This window comes from Cololabis saira, chromosome 15, assembly GCF_033807715.1.
Source record: "Cololabis saira isolate AMF1-May2022 chromosome 15, fColSai1.1, whole genome shotgun sequence".
NCBI classification, from domain to species: domain Eukaryota; kingdom Metazoa; phylum Chordata; class Actinopteri; order Beloniformes; family Belonidae; genus Cololabis; species Cololabis saira.
Window position 1 is genome coordinate 42,667,779 of NC_084601.1, and position 13,356 is coordinate 42,681,134.

General features: G+C 43.6%; 1 protein-coding gene across 1 annotated transcript in view; it reads left to right on the top strand.

Moving 5' to 3' along the window:
* Nucleotides 1-435: 435 nt before the first annotated feature.
* LOC133460761 (NACHT, LRR and PYD domains-containing protein 3-like) overlaps nucleotides 436-13,356 on the top strand; it is a 60,176-nt gene continuing 47,255 nt past the window's right edge. Inside the window, exons 1-4 of the mRNA XM_061741525.1 lie at nucleotides 436-490; nucleotides 1,768-1,857; nucleotides 1,936-2,115; nucleotides 9,014-9,101. Coding sequence (XP_061597509.1) covers nucleotides 1,769-1,857; nucleotides 1,936-2,115; nucleotides 9,014-9,101 — 357 coding nt within the window. The 5' untranslated portion in view covers nucleotides 436-490; nucleotide 1,768. The remainder of the gene's footprint in view (nucleotides 491-1,767; nucleotides 1,858-1,935; nucleotides 2,116-9,013; nucleotides 9,102-13,356) is intronic.

The following is a 13,356-nucleotide window of genomic DNA, read 5'->3' on the forward strand; positions in this document are numbered from 1 at the left end:
ATGACATCACTGATGACATCACTGATGACATCACTAATGACATCACACACACTATGTCCCAACAGCTGGATGGACATTGTTGACAGAAACACACAGGAGCCAGTAAATAATGGGACTTAATCTGAACAATGATGAACCAAAATAAATTAATAAACCTAAAAAAATCTCAGATCATTTACTCAATAATTTAGTTGAAATTCATTAACAATCTTCAATATAAATTGTCACCTTCATTTTTTAAGTTCAGCCAGATTATTTATGAGACTCTTCCTCCTCCTACCTGTCCATTCTCCTCCTACCTGTCCATTCTCCTCCTATCTGTCCATTTTCCTCCTCCTCCTCCTCCTCCTCCTCCTCCTCCTCCTCCTCCTCCTCCTCCTCCACAGGTGCAGCTCTGACTCATTCCAGGATCAGTTCAGTTGCGTCCCAGTGGGTTTTGTTCAGACTGCAGAATCTTCATCTTCAACTCTTTGGACTGTTTGAACAAACTGTAAGTTTGAACTTTGTTTTCGGGAACTTTCCTGTTTGTTTCTGGTTGGAGAAGGTTTTCACTGCAGACTTTGATCATGCTGCATGATTGTTAGATGACAATATTTGAATCAGATTTATTTTTGATCTGTTGTAGCCATTTTACCTCAATGTGATTTATGTTTAAGATGATTAATACCTTTTGTAAGACTTTGTTTTTATATTTCTTCAAACCAGTGACTAGTCACAAAGCAGAATATTGCATTTCTATTGGCTGCTGTATGTAGAATAAATATACGGTAACTCAGTGAAAGTTTACAAGTCACTGGACATTTGAGATACACAGTCTTTTGACTAGCATACTTTATTTTATTCATTAACGTTAAGGATTTGCTTCTGTATGTTGTATGATTTTTCAGTTTTTGGAGTAAACATAGAAAAGAACAACTTTGCGTTAAGACCTTCCCTTTCCGTCATCGGTTTGCTGCGTGTAAAAACCTTTCTGGTCCAAAGCTGGTGAGGCAGCTGCTGCTGCACAGATCAGAGACACAGTGATGATCAGCTGATAATTAGTTTTCTTCATCAATCAAACTGTGAGGTGTTTTTATTCCCTGGAATGAAGCCGTCGTCTCCAGCATTAAAGTCAGTTTGGTTCCTGGAAGAAGTTGTTCTTTGGTGCTTGTGTAACTACTGAAGACGGCGTATCTTCATCCAGAAGTCTTTCTGACTGAACTTCCAACAGCATCACTGTTGACACAGAAGCTCCCAGAGGTTCATGCAGACGGGGTTAAAAACAACCGGCTGATTAACTGAAACATTTTACTGAGAGACGTAAAATAAGTCTCTTCTCCAGGTCATAAGACTTCTTAATCAAGACACACTTAATCAAGACTCTGAACTCTGTCAATCATCACACCTTATATCACATTTATTACTTGTTTGCACTGGATACAGCATGTTTATATCTCTTTATCTTTACACATTGAACCCTTGTCTCTGCAGATCAAACTCTGAGTTTCCTCATATTTACAGTAACAACATGTTCGAGTTTCTAAAGTGAAAACTCTTTTCACAGAATCACCTATTTAATCACGTCTCACCTTTCCAACATTTGAAGGATAAGAAAGAAACAAACATAAAAATAGTACCACGTGACCTCTACTGCTCAGTAGAAACAAAAAACAAAAAAGAGGAACCAACCAGAGCAGGATCAGCTGATCTTTGTGCAGCACCAGTGATGTGTGTTTCCTCTGCAAGTGACGGTGTGTGTGTGAGCTGATGTGGACGTGAATTCAGCAGAATGGACCAGTGTGAGGACGGAGAGGACGGAGTCACTCCCTCTAAAACCTATCTGTGTGGGGGACATGAGAGTCGGAGCAAAGCTCAGAGGTGAGATGAGAATCTCTAACTGTCCGGGAGTGTTCTGCATGAGTTCAAGACTCACATCACCAAACATCATTATTACAGGAACCAACCTGGACCTGGACCTGGACCTGGACCTGGACCTGGACCCGGACCCGGACCCGGATCTGGACCTGGACCTGAACTTGAACCCGGATCTGAACCCAGCTGTGTGTCCTTGAAGAGCAACCTATTAAAAGACTTGGTAAACTTCTTTGAAGGAGACCAACGCTCTGCTGTAAAGAGGTGAGTGTATCCAAACACTGCAAATGATTTATATTTAATACTTTTTAAATACACTAAATATTTTTTTCTGTATAACTTATTTTTCATTTAAATATAATATGTATATTTTGAACTCAGAGTCCATCAGAAAACAGACTCTCTTGAACGTGGACCCAGCTGTGTGTCCTTGAAGAGCGACCACTCAAAGGTTGGGTTTATTAACTTTAAAGGAGACCAACGTTCTTCTTCAGAGAGGAGAGATTTATTTAAACACATTAAATGTATTTAAATCAGTCCTCATGTTAGGAAATGTCCACATGTTTCTTCCTGAGTAGATACGTGTAGTCCTGGATCCCTGTGGTCCTCCATCACCTGATGGTGATCTGAGCTTCCTCCTCATAGATCTTCATCTCCTGTCAGGAGCTTTTTCCTCTGGTTGGCACATCTGGAGGTCTTCCAGAGGACTGATCCTGATGATGATCCAGAGTTCCTCTTACTGATCCTGATGATGATCCAGAGTTCCTCTTACTGATCCTGATGATGGTCCAGAGTTCCTCTTACTGATCCTGATGATGGTCCAGAGTTCCTCTTACTGATGATGATCCAGAGTTCCTCTTACTGATCCTGATGATGATCCAGAGTTCCTCTTACTGATCCTGATGATGGTCCAGAGTTCCTCTTACTGATCCTGATGATGATCCAGAGTTCCTCTTACTGATCCTGATGATGGTCCAGAGTTCCTCTTACTGATCCTGATGATGATCCAGAGTTCCTCTTACTGATCCTGATGATGATCCAGAGTTCCTCTTACTGGTCCTGATGATGGTCCAGAGTTCCTCTTACTGATCCTGATGATGGTCCAGAGTTCCTCTTACTGATGATGATCCAGAGTTCCTCTTACTGATCCTGATGATGGTCCAGAGTTCCTCTTACTGATCCTGATGATGGTCCAGAGTTCCTCTTACTGATCCTGATGATGGTCCAGAGTTCCTCTTACTGATCCTGATGATGGTCCAGAGTTCCTCTTACTGATCCTGATGATGATCCAGAGTTCCTCTTACTGATCCTGATGATGATCCAGAGTTCCTCTTACTGGTCCTGATGATGGTCCAGAGTTCCTCTTACTGATCCTGATGATGGTCCAGAGTTCCTCTTACTGGTCCTGATGATGATCCAGAGTTCCTCTTACTGATCCTGATGATGGTCCAGAGTTCCTCTTACTGATCCTGATGATGGTCCAGAGTTCCTCTTACTGATCCTGATGATGGTCCAGAGTTCCTCTTACTGAAGATGGTCCAGAGTTCCTCTTACTGATCCTGATGGTCCAGAGTTCCTCTTACTGATGATGGTCCAGAGTTCCTCTTACTGATCCTGATGATGATCCAGAGTTCCTCTTACTGATCCTGATGATGGTCCAGAGTTCCTCTTACTGATGATGATCCAGAGTTCCTCTTACTGATCCTGATGATGATCCAGAGTTCCTCTTACTGATGATGGTCCAGAGTTCCTCTTACTGATCCTGATGATGGTCCAGAGTTCCTCTTACTGATCCTGATGATGGTCCAGAGTTCCTCTTACTGAAGATGGTCCAGAGTTCCTCTTACTGATCCTGATGGTCCAGAGTTCCTCTTACTGATGATGATGATGGTCCAGAGTTCCTCTTACTGATCCTGATGATGATCCAGAGTTCCTCTTACTGATCCTGATGATGGTCCAGAGTTCCTCTTACTGAAGATGGTCCAGAGTTCCTCTTACTGATCCTGATGGTCCAGAGTTCCTCTTACTGATGATGGTCCAGAGTTCCTCTTACTGATCCTGATGGTCCAGAGTTCCTCTTACTGATGATGGTCCAGAGTTCCTCTTACTGATGATGGTCCAGAGTTCCTCTTACTGATGATGGTCCAGAGTTCCTCTTACTGATGATGGTCCAGAGTTCCTCTTACTGATGATGGTCCAGAGTTCCTCTTACTGATCCTGATGATGGTCCAGAGTTCCTCTTACTGATGATGGTCCAGAGTTCCTCTTACTGATCCTGATGATGGTCCAGAGTTCCTCTTACTGGTCCTGATGATGGTCCAGAGTTCCTCTTACTGATGATGGTCCAGAGTTCCTCTTACTGATGATGGTCCAGAGTTCCTCTTACTGATGATGGTCCAGAGTTCCTCTTACTGATGATGGTCCAGAGGGGGGGGCGGGACCGCAGGCCAGAATGCAACTCCCGAGGCTCCGGCCTGCAAACATGCACAAAAAAGAGAAAAAAGGGGGGCCGGCACAAGAAACTACAGGAGCAATGGACAAAACGATACCTATGAGATATTTATAATAAATAAAAATGGTAATGGAGAAGAGAGGAAGGGAAGAGGAGAGGAGAAGAAGGGTGAGAGGCACCGCCCAGCGGATCATGTCGGTGCCCCCTGCAGCATAGGCCTATAGCAGCATATCTACCACCAAGCTATATTTGAGACTAACTATTATAGTCTTGTTCTATAGCTGCAACTATGACTACTGACTCTAACACACTAGAGTTTACACTACCTAGAGATTTACCAACACCAGCTAGAGGTTTACTAAACACTAATTATAGGCTTTACTAAACAGAAAGGTTTTAAGTTTAGTTTTAAAGGTGGAGGTGGTGTCAGCCTCCTCAACCCAGATTGGAAGTTGGTTCCATAGTAATGGTCCCTGATAGCAGAACGCCCGCCCTCCAAATCTACATTTAGATACTCTAGGAACTACGAGTAAACCTGCACTCTGAGAGCGGAGAGCTCTGCCAGGAACGTAAGGCTCTATCAGGTCTTGTAAATACTGCGGAGCTAAGCCGTTTTGGGCTTTATATGCAAGTAATAAAATTTTAAATTGGATTCTGAATTTTACAGGTAGCCAATGGAGCGACGCTAACACTGGAGAGACGTGGTCTCTCCTGCTAATTCCTGTCAGTACTCGCGCTGCTGCATTCTGGATCAGCTGGAGCCTATTCAGCAAATTACTTGGACATCCTGCTAACAACACATTACAGTAATCCAGTCTAGAAGATACAAACGCATGAACTAGTTTTTCTGCATCACTCTGCCAGAGGATTTTCCTAATCTTTGCAATATTACAGAGATGAAAAAACGCTATTTTACAAACCTGATTGACATATGGTTTAAACGACAAATCCTGATGGAAAACAACACCAAGGTTTCTCACAGTTGCACTGGAAGCCATCGCAACACCATCTAATCCCTTCCTAAGATGCTCTGGACCAAGAATGATAACCTCTGTTTTATCTGAATTTAGAAGCAAGACATTTCTGGACATCCAGTCCTTGATGTCCCTAAGACATGCCTGAAGTTTAACCAACGGTTCTGTCTCATCCGGCTTCATAGACAAGTAGAGCTGCGTATCATCAGCATAGCAATGAAAGTGTATGCCGTGATTCTGGATTATACTTCCCAATGGCTGCATGTATAAACTGAACAAGATTGGCCCTAGCACTGAACCCTGCGGAACACCATAACAGACCCTTGACTGTTCTGAAGAAACCTCATGTACATGAACAAACTGGAACCTGTCAGATAGATATGATTTAAACCAACGTAGAGCTGTCCCTTTAATCCCAACAACATGCTCTAACCTGTGCAGTAAAATGCTGATCTACAGTGTCAAAAGCAGCACTGAGGTCCAGTAGAACCAGTATGGACACTAATCCCTTACCTGAGGTCCAGTAGAACCAGTATGGACACTAATCCCTTATCTGAGGTCCAGTAGAACCAGTATGGACACTAATCCCTTATCTGAGGTCCAGTAGAACCAGTATGGACACTAATCCCTTATCTGAGGTCCAGTAGAACCAGTATGGACAATAATCCCTTATCTGAGGTCCAGTAGAACCAGTATGGACACTAATCCCTTATCTGAGGTCCAGTAGAACCAGTATGGACACTAATCCTTTATCTGAGGTCCAGTAGAACCAGTATGGACACTAATCCCTTATCTGAGGTCCAGTAGAACCAGTATGGACACTAATCCCTTATCTGAGGTCCAGTAGAACCAGTATGGACACTAATCCCTTATCTGAGGTCCAGTATAAACCAGTATGGACACTAATCCCTTATCTGAGGTCCAGTAGAACCAGTATGGACACTAATCCCTTATCTGAGGTCCAGTAGAACCAGTATGGACACTAATCCCTTATCTGAGGTCCAGTAGAACCAGTATGGACACTAAATCCCTTATCTGAGGCCATAAGGAGGTCATTCGTGACTCGAACCAGTGCTGTCTCTGTGCTATGATGCATTCTGAACCCTGACTGAAAGACTTCAAACAGATCATTTCTATACAAATAATCACATAACTGGCTTGATTGACTTATTAACGAGTGAAGTCAGCTCAGGGAGGTCTATAGGATCAAAACAGTCTAGAGACAAGTCAGAGCCTAGGGAAGTCGCTAAAGCTGAAGAAACACCCACAACCGGCTGGTTGATTTCTTCTCTAATTCTCGTGATTTTACTGTTAAAGAAGCTCATAAAGTCCTCACTACTGAGAGCTGCTGGAATGCACGGCTCAACAGAGCTGTGACTCTTTGTCAGCCTGGCTACAATGCTGAACAGAAAACGTGGGTTACTTTTGTTATCCTCTATCAACGTTGAATAATAAGCTGTTCTGGCTTTGCGAATGGCTTTTTTATATACTATTAGAATATCTTTCCGTCATGGTATCAATCATTAATATGTGTGCAGACAAAGAAAAAAAAAAAAAAAAAAAAGAATATCTTTCCATTCACGATAATAGAATATCTTTCCATTCACAATAAGAGTCTACAGACTTACAAGAGTACCACTTCCTTTCCATTTTACGCACGTTTTGTTTCAACATGCAAATATCTGAATTGTACCAGGGAGTTAAGCTCCTCTGGCTAGAAACCCTCCTTTTCAAAGGAGCAACGTCATCTAAAGCTGAGTGCAACAAATCAGCAGTGTTACTAACAAGAAAATCAACATCAGAGGTACAACTCAGGTCACTGGCCTCTACTGCTTCATTATTTTCCACCGTCGTAAGATGAGCAATGGCCTCCTTAAATTTAGCAATAGCTTAAAATAATACCTCCTATTTTGCACTTCAACATCGACAATATTAAATTCAAACGTTATTAAATAATGGTCGGATAAAAGGGAGTTTACAGGTGTCACCAACAGATCATCAGTTTCAACACCGTAGGTGAGAACGAGATCGAGAGTATGATTAAAACCCATTGATTCTAGAAGAGAATTCTAATTTAAGATTATCGCTTTCAACATCCATGTGAATATTAAAATCACCCACTATGATGAATTTATCTATATTGATCAATAATCCAGAAAGGAAATCTGAAAATTCAGTGAGAAACTCTAGATAAGCACCAGCATGGGGCCGGTACACTACCACTAACACAACTGGCTTCTCTGATTTCCAGCTCGGAAATTTCAGACTAAGCGTGAGGCTTTCAAATGTATTATAATTGCACTTAGGTTCAATTTTTATTCGGAGACTGGAGTTATAAATTGCTGCGACTCCTCCGCCTCGGCCCGTGTTTCTAGGAATGTGATGATTAAAGTAGCCGGGCGGAGTTGATTCATTCAAACTAACATACTCTTCCTCCTGTAACCATGTTTCTGTTAAGCAGAAAACATCACTGCTACTCTCTGTAATTATATCATTTACTAACAGAGACTTGGAGCTTAACGATCGTATATTTAGTAGTCCGCATCTAATTTTTCGGTCTCTTATTGGTACCAAATGTGCAGTGGTTTTAATTTTTACAAGGTTATTTTGGTTAACGCTTCTATAACGCCGCACCTGGTGAACTTTTGGAGGGCGGGGAACCGCAACCACTTCTATTTTGCTAGGCACCTGGTTAGAGTCGCCAATTACATCATGTAATCCTACAGTTTTGTTGGCAGGCGTTGGTCCTCGAGAAGCAGCAGAGAAGTGTCTTAAACTGCAGCTCTGCATCCTGGCCTGGACCCTGCGTTGTCAGGGAGAGGGTCTAATGAAACAGGCCAAATTACTAGAGACAAGAGCAGCACCATCCCGGTTGGCATGAATGCCGTCTCTTCTAATCAGACTGGGCTTTCCCCAAAACGTCTCCCAATTGTCAATAAAGGCCACGTCGTTTTCTGAACACCACTGATACAACCAGCGACGGATCGAGAGCATGCGGCTAAACATGTCATCGCTGGTCAGATTGGGGAGGGGGCCAGAGAAACCTACGGAGTCCGACACACTTTTGGCGTAGTTACACACCAAAACAATATTCATTTTAGTCACTTCCGACTGGCGAAGACGGGAGTCATTAGCTCCGACATTGATGATAACTTTACCATATTTACGATTACCCTTTGCCAGTAGCTTCAAATTTGCTTCAATGTCGCCCGCTCTGGCCCCTGGGATGCACCTAACTATGGTGGCTGGAGTCGGCTTCACATGCCTGACTATGGAGTCACCAATCACCAGGGTCGGTGAAAGTGTTAATTCAAGGCTAAGGCAAAATATCGAGATATATATTGTGTTTCGTGACATGGCCTAAAAATATGGAGATATTAATAAAAGGCCATATCGCCCAGCCCTACCCTCGATTCAGCGGTTCGCAGCTGGGATGAGAATCAGTAGCTCCAAATCAGAGACCATGGACCTCATGCACCCTCCCTGGGTCGGGGATCAGGTCCTGGTCTCGTTGGGGGAGTCCAAGCGTCTCAGGGTCTTGGTAACGAGTGAGGGATCAGTTCAAGGTGAATTACACAAACCTTGACTGACGTGTTTGAGTGGATGACTGAAGCAGCCGTCTGTACATAGAGTGTTATCGCTTCACAACAAGACTTCAGAAGCTGTTACTTGGACCTGTCAACCAATCACAGTCAAGCATCTGCAGACCAATCCTCTCTTCTCTCCATTTCTGCAGCAGTCAGCTTCAAACACATGACGATGTGACGTCTGAGGACCAGGATGACTCCAGGGAAGTGATGATCTCCAGGAGTGACAGCTATACTGTAAGTCAAACTGCTTCCAGTCTTAAATCACAACCTCCTTTGTTCCTGACAGAGAAACTCAAGAGTTCCTTGTTCTTCAGCTTCTTCAGCTGATGGAAGCAGAGATCTCTCTTTCAGAGCAAATCATGTTACAGACAACGAATACATCATCATTCCAACAGACCCGTCAGTCGATGCTAACGCAGAAGGGCCAACTTTTGAAATTCCTAATTTGACCACCAGAGGCTCCAGAAGTGAGGCAGTCTCGTAGTCTGTAGAGCAAGAACCGGACAAACGCTCTGACAAAGCTGAAGTAGAGCAGCTAACGTCTGAGAGGCTGTTAGAAACATCTACCGCCGTAGATGGGGCGGATGCGAAGGTAGCAGAGGTTGCTCAAGTGTTTAGTGATCCAGTGTGGACCTTGATCCAGTTTCTGAACCTCAACCAGGTCTGTCCCCCCGAAGATCTCCGCTTAACCCTTTCATATTCAGGAGGTGAAGACGCGCAACAAAGAGCTGTTAGTGCAAGCGATGCGTCTCCGGATCAGAGCTCTTGAAAAGAGTTGACCGGTGTCCATAGCTACGTCACCTCAAAGCACACACGTTGACGTCAGTAAAAACACCACATTAGTTCCTTCGTTTCGGTCAGACGTTGACTCTTATTTAGGGCTACTGCACTAAATTAGTGTTGGTCTCTGCCGTTGCAGTGCTAACTTGAAAAGAACGGTGTTGCACGCCTATGAACTTGTCCCTGAAGCAAATGGACAAGGTTTTAGAAACTTGATTCTAACGTATAAAAATGTGTTTCCTCTAAAAGTTACACAAGCAAAAAAGATTCACGCAAGCAATCCAGATACGCTCTCCGTACGCAGGATATCATTACTTACTCCATCCCCTTGGTCCGCACAGAGAAAGGCAAAAGGGCGTTCTCTTTTGCAGCCCCGTCCACTTGGAACTCCTTGCAACAGAGTCTGAAGTTGACGAACCTGATTCCCCTTGCTAGTTTTAAGCTTTTGCTTAGAGACATGGAGAGTGCATCTTTATCTTGTACTTGCACTAGATGACCTCTGCCGCAGCTAAGCATTTAAAGCACATAAGCTAGTCTGTGTTCTACAAGTTTTATTTTTGTCTGGGGCTAGTGTGCTAACCTGATATCTCTATTTTCCAGCTATTTAACGGTTATAGTGTATTGTCATTTCCACTCTGCATCAGTTTCAAGTGTTATGTCCTGTCATATCTTGTCATGTCTCATTTTTATGTTTTATGCAACTGTGTGGATGTGAACAGGTCACACTTGAAAATGAGTCTTCGGACTCAAGTGTTTTATCTGTATAAATAAAGGATAAATAAAAATAAAAATAAATAAAACAATCCAAAACTGCTGAACGGAGACGCACATCGAAAATGGTGCATTAAAATGTATGTTCTGGTGATGACCGTGAGTGTTTTCATTGCCGTAAGCAAAGACACCCGATTGCAGCAAGCCTTGTTCTAATAAGAAAAGAGAAAAGATTCAGCCCTTACAGTGCTGGGGCCTCATTTAAAATGGACTGCGTAGGAGTCATACTAAAAGTGCACGTACACTCAAAAGCCGAAAATGGCGGGCGCAAAAAAAAATCCGGATCTATAAAACCGCGTGCACGCAGACTTCCACGTAGGTTCTCTTTATAAATCACAGTCCAGCTGGAAGGCTGCGCACGTGAATTCGCCTGGTATCCCGCCCCCTACACGCCCACTTTCTACCGAAAATGGAATCATTTTGCATATGAATGAGCCTGCTGAGCATGCGCAGTGGCTTCCTGCAACCTGTTTGGCTTCAGAATGAATGAATGAACGTGTCGAGCCACCGTGCCACTGAATTTCACTGAGATCTGAGATCTAGATGTTGTTGATGAGGAGGAGGACAGGAAAACCACATTATTTTGTGGTCACAGTAAAAGTAGAAAAATAAATAGCATAAAATAAAGCGAGTGAGTGGCAGCACGCCGTTGCTGCGCGGAACGCCGTGAGTTCCCCGGTGCAACAGGGGGACACACGTCCCCCCGTCTTTTCAAAATCATGTTTATTTTCCCCTTACTTTTTACAGTTTAAAAACTAACGGTAGGCTCAGCCTTAAATTGCAAATTATCAAGACACTGTATGAAAGCGATACGAGAACGGCCCCGCAGCCCCGCTTCACCCCCCCCCCCTCCCCGCTCCCCCTCGTCCTCTCCCGTCTCCCCTCAGAGCGGCTCAGGCGGGTTTATGGTTCTGCGTCACCAACGCAGAGCCTAGGCGTAGGTGCGCGTCGCCGCGTACCCTACGCCGTAGGCTCTGCGTCGTTTTAACGCGGGGCCATAATTTAGGCACCATACACCCGCACGTAAAGGTTTCACGCGCCCGTAAAACTCATATATATGAAAACAAATCTGAGTCCCTTTAGGGAAGAAATGAGGGGCTCCGTGGGGCTCCCTAAACGCAGCCCCTCATTTGTTCTGTCCTAAAGCGGTGAAGGAGGTTCCCGGCGTGTCCTGCACCGCGGCTGCAGCTCCAGCAGCACCAGCAGCACCAGAGTCCTGACTGACTGAGCTTCACACACAGAGGAACACGATCAGCGCTATATTATTTTATTTTATTATTTTATTATTTTATGTCTGATATATTTTGTGATATGTGATGACATTATTAAGAGTATGACATGAATCTGGCTTCATTTCACCACCTCAAACCCTGCGTCGCCAGTTCTCCGTGTCTTAAGTAAATTCTTACGGGAGGGTCCGAGTTGCCGTAAAGATAAGCAGATTTTTCGGTTAGTTTTTTCTTTTTAGATCCGAGGATTTGCGTAGAAGGCGGCTTCCGCAACTTTCAGGCGCTTTTTCTGCGCAAGCAAGCTTTATAGATGAGGCCCCTGGTCTCCAACAGCTATTGAGAACGTGCACACAGTATGGTGCTGACTTTGACATAAAGTACAATGCTGGTAAGAGTAAAGTTATGATTATTAGAAGCAGAGAAGACAGACAGTCAACCTTCCCTGACTTCCATCTGTCTGGTACTGCACTCAGTGTGTGCAGCGAGATCAAGTATTTGGGGCATATTATTGTTAATGACTTGTCTGATGATAAAGATATGTACAGGCAGCGTCGTAAGCTCTATGCACAAGCAAACATGCTGTGTCGTAAGTTTAGCATGTGCTCTGTATCTGTAAAAATTGCATTGTTTAAAGCATATTGCACACCTTTGTACACAGCCCACCTGTGGTGCCGCTACAAACAAGGTAGTATAAGAAAGCTCACAGTAGCTTATAATGACAGCATGAGGCTACTGTTGAGAGCCCCAAGAAGCTCCAGTGCAAGCCATATGTTTGTTAGTGTCGGGGTACCCACCTGCTCTGCTGTTCTGCGCAATCTGATGCACAGATTTATGTGTAGGGCGTCAGAATCAGAGAATGAATTTATTAATGTGTTGGTTAATCCTGTACGTAGTTCTGTAAGATTTTCGTCCAGACTGTGGAACCATTTTAGAACATGTTTGTATGCAAGCCTACACTGAATAGTGGGGAAAGCTCTGTACTTTGTATTTTGTGTTTGTTTGTTTTTTATTCTGTCTTTGTTTTTATTATCTTATTCTGCTTTTATGGTGATATGGATCCCCTTGGGTCTGAAATAAAGATTTAATAATAATAATAATCTAGGATCCCTGGTGGTGTGGGATCTGTTTGTTTCAGACATGCCCACATCAGACACACTAACCTTTGAGAAGCTCAGGCCGTCATAGCCAGCAGGCCTAGCTCCGCCCCCTATTGTGTTTGCTCTCTGTTACATGCAGCGTCGCCCAAAGTTGTCCAGAGCTGCCCAAGTCTTTAGTCCCTTTGTCCTGAGGGTTGCCCACATGTCCTGAGAGTTGTCCTGAGGGTTGTCAACATGGATCTTAAAATCAGCAACAATGATTCCACGGTTAAATCAACACAGATCACAGACAGCAGTTCACTGAAATCATCAGAGAAGTTTCACAGTATTTGCATCAAACATCGAGTCCTTGTCACTCCGAGTCTTGGGGGAACGATTTCATCAGACTTTAAAGAGCATATTGCAGGTTAGAATTTTTTCAAAAATGATACCTGACCTTATGTGAAAATGACTATGTGAGAAGTTAATGTAGGATTTAATATGTTTTACAAGACATAAGGGCACTTATTCAGAGGAAAGTGGCTGATTTTAGCCAAGCTCCTACAAACGCTTTTTTTTTCGAACACCGCGTCATATGACGTAGCACCAGGGAGACGTCTCCACAGCTCTGCC